This window comes from the organism of the source record quoted next, unplaced genomic scaffold (genome assembly GCF_019419815.1).
Source record: "Pyrus x bretschneideri cultivar Hongxiangsu unplaced genomic scaffold, Pyrus_bretschneideri_v1 Contig18, whole genome shotgun sequence".
Lineage (NCBI taxonomy): Eukaryota > Viridiplantae > Streptophyta > Magnoliopsida > Rosales > Rosaceae > Pyrus > Pyrus x bretschneideri.
Genome location: NW_025999479.1, coordinates 4,810,935 through 4,821,981, shown reverse-complemented (window position 1 = coordinate 4,821,981; position 11,047 = coordinate 4,810,935). Strand labels below are relative to the sequence as shown.

Sequence of the window (11,047 nt, the reverse complement as noted above, 5' to 3'; positions counted from 1 at the left end):
TGTTGGCATCTACAATAGCTTTCACCATTTCCAGCACATATCACAGAAACTTTAGAATGATAATCTAGAGCGTCTGGTTTAGGCTTCCTAAACCCCAAAGCCTTTGGTTGGAATTGCATGGCTATTTTAACATCTAAGATGCAAATGAAATTCAATTCTTATATAAGTACATGCATGCTTTCTTGTTGACAAATTGATTAAGCTTTCTTGGATTATTGTAATACTATGGTGTTATTGCAACTCTTACCCATTTTTTAATTTTTTTACTATTGTAATACTAAGGATGCTTTTTGTCACTTGTTGATATTTCTTTGAGTTTGTTGGCTATGAGTATTATATCTAACCAAAGTTCTCTGCTTTACTTGATTTTTTCTTTAATATGAGTGAAATGTCTGAGAGCTTTTCTTGTACTCTATGTCCAGAGATTGGAAACTGGAAAGTTAATTGTTAGTTTTTGGGAATGTAAGTGTTTTTTTATGCTTGAAATCTGCTTCAAGGTTAAGGAAAGTTGATTTATTGTTTTTAATATGTTTCAAGGTGAGAAAAAGATGATTGAGGGATCATGCCAACAATAAGAATAGGATCTCTTGTTTGGAGCCAAGCACTGGTAATTTCTTGTCATCTTTACTTGCTACTACTTTATAATTAGTCTGCTAGTGTTTTTTTTGAAATCCATTTTTATTTATTGTGTTTTGGTTGATCTTATTTCATTTTTATGACATATGTAGTCTCTATAAAGCTAACTCCAAATCTTAGTATCTTTGATTTAACACATATCTCAGATTCTGTCTGTCTCTCTCTGCCTCTCTCATGCAGTCTCTCTCTCAACTTTCACTCTCAGATTTTTATGACAATGATTAGGTTTTTTTCAGTATCACTTTTCTTACTTGAGATTAAATGTGCATATATTTCTACATATAGCAGCATAATAGGTTTTCTTTTGCTCCATGTGCTTATGTCTATGCAGATTAGTGTTGTTCAAGCATTAGGAGCAGTATTTCATTTTCAAAGGACTTCGTTTGGAAGTGTTCAAGGAAAAGTGAAGTATTTCAAGTGACAAATTTATTTGTTATTAGAGACCTATTTGGTATTTCATGTGTAGTTTGATATTGACCTTAGCTTTGATCAACTTGTAATACATTTTGACAATATGATTATTTATGAAATTATTGTATTATAGCAAATGTGTAATTTTGTTGATTCTTATATATATTAAAAATTAAAATAAATGTAAATTACTATATGCAAAATTAGCAGTAACTGTTGATGCTAGTCTTCGTTACGATGTACGATGTATGCCGTAATTGCTTTCATAGTATTACGACACTCAACAAACATCGTATCAAATATAAATTACGGCACACAGGTATGCCGTAATAGTTTTCGCAGTATTACGATACTCAACAAACGCCGTATCAAATATAAATTATGGCACGTATGTATGCCGTAATTGTTTTCGCAGTATTACAACACTTCATCAACGTCGTATCTAATACCAATTAAGGTGCGCAAGGCACGCTTTAAAGAGCATTTACGACGTGTTTTGCTTAAATTATTCACTGCTACTTGAGAACGTCGTATTTGAAAAAATATCTTTTACAATAGGGGTTTTTACTGCTTGGGGACTTACGTCGTGAATAACCGTTTACGGCGCTCGTTATGCGCCGCAAAAGACCAAATCTATTGTAGTGCAATAACAATTTGAAAAGAACATTCTAGTTACATAATGACATATGGTACACCATCCTTATTCCATGTACCATAAAACATTTATTCTTCCCGTCCCTTCCTTTGTTAAAGATTTAAAAATCCATTTTTTTAGCCAAATATTTACAGAGATGAGGATCATCTCCGAATCCTCTTTGTGAAGATCCTCTGTAGATTTTCTTTGTGAAGATCCTAAGGGTTTAAGATCCTCACATCCTGTCTGTTTATCATATATTGTACGATCAATTTTTTTTAAATACTATTTATATTTAATTTTAAATAACAAAAATTCATACGGATGTAAAATGAACATATAAAATGTAAGGATCCTCTTGTGAAGATCCTTTGACCGGGAAAAACACGTGCGCGGGATCTTTGCGCTCGAAATACATCTCGATGATTTCCGTGATGCACGTGCACTCCCTCTGCCCCAAACCCGACAAGCTTCTATTAACTTAACCTAATCATGCCTTCAATGTTAAAACAATATTTTTCAATCTTACTGACAAAATCACATTTTACTTTTATATTGTCCTCCCATTGCTTTATTCATGTGCTTTTAAGTTTAAAAACATATATTTCTTAATGTGTGTGGCACACCCACACCACTTGTTTGAATTTAAGCGGAAAGATATTATTTTTTTTTTAAGTGGAAAAATATTAAGTGAAATTAAGTCTTGGTTTGGTATTAAGGTGATTTTAAAAAAGTGAGTATCAAAAAAAGCTGGGAGCTTTTTTGTATTTGGTAAACTTTCAACTTCAGTTTTTTTTTTCATAATTTTGAGTGAAAAAAAAAAAAAAAAAACCCAAAAAACAGAAGCACAAAAAGCAACTTTGAAAAACCAGCTTTTCAGCTTCTGTGCAATCCTCTTTTCTAAGAGGCACTAAGCGCTTAATGAAACTTTCATGTACCCAAAATGACCGTAAGCAATTAAATAATTTACAATCACACAAGATGCTTTTATCATCTTCCACTTTTTTCGATGAGCTGTTTCGGAATCCGTCAGAGTCGAGGCAGTGATGCAGCGGACAAGATTGCACCAACCTTCTCTGTCCACGGCGGCGCCAGATGCCTCTCTCAATGGTGATATCCAAACTACCTCCGATGGTAATATCCCCACAACCCAATTGAACTAACAAAATCCTAGATGGAATTACCAACAATCCGAAGCTTGAACACTCACCTTCCATGCCGAGACTAGATATTTTTTTGAGGTCGTTCAAGATCGTGAAGCCGTACTTCAAAACCTTGGAGCGGCGGACCTTGAGCTTTTGGACCAAGCAAAGCTATCCCATCCCCTCCTCCATTATCGACCTGGTTTTTGAACCTGCGATCTAACCTGCCAATGAACCATCCAGCACAAAGGAAATTTTTTCTAGGATTTCAATTGAGAAAGAAAGATATCGCATGGAGACAGGAAGATTAAGAAAGAAAATGTGAAATGGGTTGGAGCGGTAGAAAGGATGAGAACGGGAAAGAAAAGAAAGCAATGTGAGAGAAAGAGGGTTTTAGAGATGCTTCTAGAAAAAATGTGGACTGATTTTAATTATGATAATAAAACATAAAAAGATGGGGATTTTAAATAATAAACTAGTTTAATTTTTTTATAAAATAACCATTAGTGTTGGAGATGCTTACGATAAAGAGTAATAGTTGTATAATAAATAGATATTATAAATGTTGGATTATACGTTGAATGTTGGATTATGATTTCTTGTTAAACGTTGGATTATATGTTTAAGATAAAGTTTATAAATATTTTTCTTTTAAAAATAAAGTATATTTAGTAATTCACATTTATTTGTTAAGAAAATTAAATTAATGGCATATCTAGTATTATACATTTTTTGGTCATTTCACACAGTTACAGCTGTTTTACATAAAAATTTACCAAACACTATAATACTACTTTTTTTTTTTCCAAAAGCACTTTTACAAAAAAGTTTACCAAACACTCAGCTACTTTATTTCACAGCTGCTTATTCTCACAGTACAACAAAAACAGTTTTTTTTCAAAGCATAGCAATATCAAACTAGCCCTAACTCTTCGGCGATAGTCGCGTGGCATGCACCTACTTTCACCGTAAGTGGTGAGAACCATTATATTTAGAAACCCCTAGTAGTTCCTTCTTCACCAATTTTACTGAGTAAAACTCATCAAATTGTCGTTCGCTTAAATTATAACATGTGATGTACCATCTTATATTTAGTATAATATAAAATTTTCTATATTAATAAGGTGTCCATTTGGTGGAGTACTTCTAAAATATGATATTCAACTTCCACGTTGATTGGGTTGGTGTCTAATACAAATTTTGTTTAGTGTGCAATATGTGTACTCAAGTTTTTCTTAAAGCTTCTAACACATTTTCTTACAGTGATTAAAACGGTGCCCACTTTACACATGATCTAAGACCAGGTTATAATTAGATTTCTTTGAAGTTAGGGTTTCACATTCACCACTTTGGATTTTTTTGGGTTAGTACCATGTTCACTTGAACTATATTTCAATCGTGACATCTGACTTTCTGATACAATCGAATAATTTGGTGTATGATTGTTGTACTATAGTTCAAGTTTCACTTTGGCCCTCACTTAATCTACAAAAGGATGTAAAACAAGAAGCTTTCTATTGCCCTATAAAAAGGCAACTCTCTTCAATTTCATCCTCACATTGCTTCACTATCACCTCCATTTTCTCAAAAGCGCATGAAACTCGAGATTTTTTTTATATTCTTTTAGTACAACGATATATTTTACACTAAGGAAAGGGAGAGTCGGTTAAGCCACACAATGGGCAACCTAATTTAGTATTAAATTCGTCATTTACGAGATTCGAATCTAAGACCTCTTATTAACATATTTATGATGAACTGTCCATTTATTTTATAGTTTTGGATCACTAAACAGTCTCCAATTCAAATGATTTTTTTTTTTTTTTTAAGAAATGATCTTTAGAAGATAAAAAAAAATTTGATTATAAAATTTATGTGGTAAATAACTACATTCCGCTAGGGATGTGATAACTGATACGTACACTTCTCAAGGAATGGGATGCAAGTATTATCCGAGGAATAATAATACGAAACCTAATAAGCTTGTTAAGGTACGTTTGTTAACTATTATGTTTTCCGTTCTTTTTTGCTATAACTTTTTAAGTTTTCAAATACTTAGTTTATGAAAAACTTTTACCAATGCACTCGAGGTCCTAAGTTTGAGAAAATATTGTTTACCATCTTAATTAATTATTTTAATAGATGACAAGGGGACAATACTTATCAAATCTACCCCAGAGGCCCCAACGCAAAATCTAATTTTGTGTAAATTCGTATCATGTTAATACGTCATATACAATCTTTCCAGCTCTACTTCAATTGTCACGGAAACTAATCTAATTCATTATATTTAAAAAGGCTTTTTAGCCAAAATGATTCTTGAGATTGACATAATTTCTCACTTAGTTCTTAAGATTTGAAGTCGATATAAGTGGTCCCTGAGTTTGTCCACTATCAATCATTTTGGTTCTTCCATGAAAATTTTTGTTAAATAAGTATCAAAATAACAAAAATACCTTCAATTTAATAACAATAGGCCAAAATTATTTAACAAAAATTGAGGGTACTTTTGTCATTTTATTCTTATTTGATAGAGATTTTTCACAGTATGACCAAAAGGATTGATGGTGCGCAAACTCAGGGACCACTTTTATCGTTTTCGAATTTGATGACCAAAGTGAAAAGTTATGTCAATCTAAGAGACTATTTTGGCTAAAAAACCTCTTAAAAATTAGAAAATAAAATAGTTATTAAACAAGTTTTCAATTTTCAAAAAATTGAAACTAAAAACTAAAAACAAAATGATTATCAAACAACCTCATAATTCTATAGCGTTTGCATGAGATTGTTTTTGAAAAGACTAAAGAAATTTTTTACAATCAAAAGCATTTTTAATTCAAACACTTATGAGTAAAAATGCTTCCTAGACAAGAATCCCAACGAGACATCAACTGGCCCGGCTAAGAATTATAAATCGAATTATGACCAAAACCTCATTTTAATCCGTAAGAGGGTCACATAAATCTCAGTCAAATCCTAAATATAGATGTCCAGTCCCTACCTATCAATGAACGTACATTCCCAGGAAAGACACCAAGAAAATTCCAAACCTTAAACTCCTAACGTTGAAAAGTATAACAAATTAAACCTTGCCACGCTTGCTAAGCCGGACAGAATATTCCAAGAATAGGCCGTCCTACAACAATTGACAGAGAAACATAATATTAAACATCGTATATGCTTACAATATATGGCAAACAGAATACTGAATATTCTTGTAATTTTTCTATATGTCCATATCCTTTGAAATTCTCTTACCATAAAATTTGGACATATTTCAGGTAGAATTCTGTTGATTTAGGATTTTAGCTTTGAAGAAAGTGAATTGAATTAGCCAAGCAGTCATGGAAGCCCAGGTAGAGAAAGTGTATGTTGCACTTGGAAATGAGCTGCAAGATGGATTTAATACCTTGGCGTGGACACTGAGGAGGTGGAAATCTCAGCCTATTTCCATAGTCATTCTCCATGTAACCTACAGCATTTCAGGGAAGGATTATGTTTACACACCATGTAAGTTAACCACAAATATTAGATTTCAATCTCCATGTATTTTAATTGAATTTCAGATTGGATTTTACTGTTTTTTAATTTATTTGTTGCAGTTGGCAAGCTCCCTGCAAGTTCTGTAAGTGATGAGAAATTGAAAGTTCTTAAGAGGTATGAACAGAAAAAGATGGACAATATCCTTTCCAAGTATATAGCGTTCTGCGGCAAGGTCTGTACCAATTTCTATGGAGTATGGAGTATGGATCTTTGTGCATGGTGTTTCTGGTTTTTGTATTTTTATTAACTTTCATTTTGCTATTAGGTGAAAGCTGAAATACTTAAAGTGGAGCAAAATGATGAATCTATTCATAAGCTCATCCTAGACTTGATTTCGGGACTTCACATAACGAAATTGGTCATTGGATTTACATTCATCAAATCATCATCATGGTATGCAACAGCTTAATTTAGTCCTAGTATGTATATAAATGCAACTTTGTGATTGTAAATCCAATTCATTTTACTTATTTCCCGAATAGGAGAATGAAGACTGCAATCAGCATGTTATTTTACATCCACGAGCACAAGACTGAGTCCTGCGAATTGTTCATAATTTATGGGGGGAAAGAGTTATTTCTAAGAGGAGAAAATGATCAAAGAATCCAGGAGGATGGGAAAGGAGTGATGGTTGCAAAAAAGAAAGACAAGGTCAGCTTCAAATTTATGTTAGAAAAGATGTTCCTTGAAAATCGTCACAGCCTGTTTGGTTCACCAACAAAAAAGGATTCCGCCAATTTGCAAAATTTGTGGGAAAATTGTGTTCAAGAAATGGAAATTTACTACCAGCAGTTGTGTTCAAACTTGGATGTAGAAAATTGTGACCAGGGAAATGGTACAGGTACTTCGCAGCAGCCTAGTCCAACAGAGGCTATAATGCTGCAAATTAATGGGAACCCTAATATGGTAAGTTAGTAGCATATACAAATTATATCATGAGTTTCAGTATTAATATATAGAGCAAAAAGAAAAAGACTTGGATGCTTCATTAACTAATGCATAAGAAAATTTGGCATATTGTCAGAGCTCTGCAGAAAAAATTGAGTTTCTTAGGAAAACAATAAGCGTAACTCGTGGGATGATAAGAATGAAGAAGAAAGAAGCCAAGGAAAATGCTGACAGGCATGCAAAAGCCGAACGGGCCATTTGTTTATGCGAGCGCCGGGTAATATTATATAAACCTGAATTATTTTTCAGATATTTCGATATGTCACGTTGTTAGGGGATATATATGGTCGCAGACATAATTTCATTTAATCGAGTGATTATTGAAAATATGATGACAGAATATGGCAGACTGTTAGAAAAAAAAAAATTAGCACTCAAAATACTCTTAAGTTGTTGATTTATTCTTTTGTTTCCATTTTATCTGGTTTAAAAGAGAAGTGTTTTTATAGGCTCAGGAGTTAGACGTTCAAATTAAAGAAGAGGGTGACAATAGAAGAGAGTTGAACAAAGAATTAGACACGGAAAAAGAACAACTCCATGTAGTAGTTAACGAAATTGAAGAAAGCAGGAACAAGATGAAGTCACTCATAGAGCTTCAATATGAGCTTTCACACAAGCTCCATATGTCCAAAATGGCAAAATCACAAGCGGAGGTCCAGCTAGAGAATGAAGTGATGAAATGTACAGACATGGAGAGAGAAATTGAAGTAATCCGACGAGAAAGAGATGTGTTTCGACGAAGGATTGAATTTTGCAGACAACAGGATGCCACAGGAACGGCAGAAGGGTTGGGTGAATTGAGCTGCTGTCTCAGAGAGTACACAGATGAGGAGATCAAACAGGCCACCAACGAATTTTCAGAACGTTTTAGATTGAAGTCAGGAAGTGATTTGAGCAGTGTCTATAAAGGGCGTATCAATCATGTCACAGTTGGTATCAAAGTTCTTAACCCGGCTAATGGACTGTCCCAAGAAGATTTTCAGGCTAAGGTAACAGCTATAAGAAATGCTAAACGAATGTGCATGGGATGTGAACTTATTTGTTACAATAAATACTACAGTGATGCTTTATGGGTGGGCATATAATTTCATCAGACAAGTGTTTACGTTGTCAAATAGTGCATCTAAACCACACACCTGACAAAAAATCATGATCGATGATACAAATTCACAGTTCTACAACACAAACATCTTATATTGTCAGATATATCGTCTAGCAAGAGATCATTTCTTCAATCTAACAAAAAACTATGCATATGTATAGGTGAAGCTAATCAGCAACATCAGACACCCACACCTGCTTGCCATGATGGGCCACTGCTTCCAGCCAAACTGCACTGTCTTTGAAGACATGCACAATGGTAGCTTGCAAGACGTCTTATTTTCCTCCCATGAAAAAATGAACCCGGCCCGGGACCTTCAGTGGCAGGACCGCATCCGCATTGCGGCAGAGGTTTGCTCTGCCTTATGCTACCTCCACATGGCTCAGCCCAAACCCATTATTCATGGCCACCTCAGCCCATCCAACGTCCTCCTTGACCAGAATCTCGTGGCCAAGGTCAGTGGTTTAGGGCTCAACCAGTCCTACGACGAAAGTCATGTCGGATGGGACATACAGGCCTTTGGGATTTTGACTCTCAATCTTATAACTGGGAAGAACTGGGTTGATGAGGCAATGCTCATGGAAAAGGCAGGATTAGTTCGAGTTTTAGATGAGAAGGCTGGAGCATGGCCATTGGATTTGGCAGAAGAACTTGTAAGCTTGGTGTTAAGGTGTTTATCCGTTAACAACGGACCCAATACGGATTTAAGAATGGTGACAATAATGGAGGAACTTTGTGAAATCAGAAAAAAGGCTGATGTTTTAATAGTAAGTTCTGGCTTGAATATTGAGGGAATTGTGCATGGAGAGCTCACCAATGAAGTCCCGAGGGTTTTCTTATGCCCCATATTTCAGGTTTGATGTTTAATATCTCACTATTTTTTGGTAGACAGAAAAAAAAAATGTCGATCTCTTTTTGTGTTCATGTCGTATTGATCATAAACTGCATTTTTAACGGGTTTTTTAGGGTTGGTTTGGTATTGTTGTGTTTTGAAAACAAACTGTTTCTACTGTGCTGTGAGAATAAGCAGCTGTGAAATAAAGCAGCAGAGTGTTTGGTAAACCTTTTTTGTAAAAGTGCTTTTGAAAAATAAAATCTGTATTATAGTGTTTGATAAACTTTTTTGTAAAAGTGCTTTTGAAAAATAAAATCTGTATTATAGTGTTTGATAAACTTTTATGTAAAACAGATGTAAAAAAAAAAAAAAACTGGTTTTTCAAAGCTGAGTTTTTCAACTTTGTGTTTTTGGCTTTTTTTTTTTTCACCCAAAACTATGAAAAAAAACTGAAGCTAAATGTTTACCAAACATTTAAAAAGCTTCTAGCTTTTTTGATAGCTACCTTTTCAAAATAACCTCAGTACCAAACTAGGTCTTAAACTATAACTCTTAAGCTAGGGTGGAGAATGCTCGACCCAAAACCAAACTGCTTTTGAACAGTTCGTTTAATGGGTGACACTTCGCAATAAAACTTTATTTTTAACCCTTTTGAACCAAAGATCTTATGCATGATTCTCTCCGGCTCATCATTTTTCATGAGTGACCGGTTATTTTTTTATTGTCTTTTGATACTTAGGAAAGCAAAGTTCTATGATTTATACACTTAAGAACAAAACAAGCAGAATATTAATACTAGTATATACCACATTAATGGGTCCAACTGTTATTAAACTAACCACCTCGAAATTGTAATTTGTTATGTGAATCCGAATTTTGAGTTCAGACTCAGTGAAAAAGAAGGCTTAAACTTGTGATAAAGTTAGAAGGCTTAAACTTGTGATAAAGTTAAGAGTATCTCCAAAAGCCTAGTTATTCTAGATTGCTTAACTATTTTAACTGAAAATTTTTCAAAATCAATCTTTAACAAACTAGCTATTCCACAAATAAAATTAACTTAATGAACAATTACTGGCTAAATTTAGCTAAGTAGAGACAACTTTTCAGAAACTTAAACTTATAATGTATTTAAACTTTTAGCGTTCTCTCTTTACAAGTTGCAACCCTCTATTAATTTGGCATTCAGAAGGACTTGACCCACTTGTATGAGCATGCTAAAATTTTAGTATTTGGGTGTCTTGGCCCGCTCAATGTATGAACATACATTTTTTCTTACTCGAGCAATATTCGATCTAGACTAATCTTAGTTCCGAAGAGAGAGATTCGCAAAAGAGGAGTATATTGTTTTAGTAAACTTTGATATGTTCAAGTCTGCCAAACCTACTTTATTTTACAAGAGTTTGCAACTTCGATATGTAGAGACACTTTCGTTGGTGTTCACAAGAGTAAAGAATGATACAAATATGTGTTATTTTGGATGCAGGAAGTAATGAAGGATCCACATATAGCGGCTGATGGATTTTCGTATGAGAAAGAAGCCATTGAAGAATGGTTGCGACTGGGACACGATACATCACCGATGACAAATTTGAAGCTTGAGCACAACATTGTAATCCCTAATCACACCTTACGGTCTCTCGCTCAAGATTGGCATTATAAAAGATCAATTCTATATCCATGAATTGTGACAATCTTATTTTAGAAATTCCAATGGACATAATATCTTTGTTGTACATATTTTTAGCAAGTGTGTGAATTTTGTATTGTGTAAATTGTATTATTGATGTATTTCACTT

At 33.9% G+C, this 11,047-nt stretch overlaps 1 protein-coding gene across 1 annotated transcript; it reads left to right on the top strand.

The window, feature by feature from the left end:
* The first annotated feature begins 6,036 nt into the window (after positions 1 to 6,036).
* Positions 6,037 to 11,047, top strand: LOC103954730 (putative U-box domain-containing protein 50). The gene is made up of 8 exons (XM_048582083.1): positions 6,037 to 6,333; positions 6,426 to 6,538; positions 6,632 to 6,759; positions 6,849 to 7,272; positions 7,391 to 7,531; positions 7,764 to 8,303; positions 8,578 to 9,270; positions 10,735 to 11,047. Exons 1-8 carry the CDS (start codon positions 6,168 to 6,170, stop codon positions 10,930 to 10,932), a joined length of 2,403 nt encoding a protein of 800 aa, XP_048438040.1. The 5' UTR covers positions 6,037 to 6,167; the 3' UTR covers positions 10,933 to 11,047.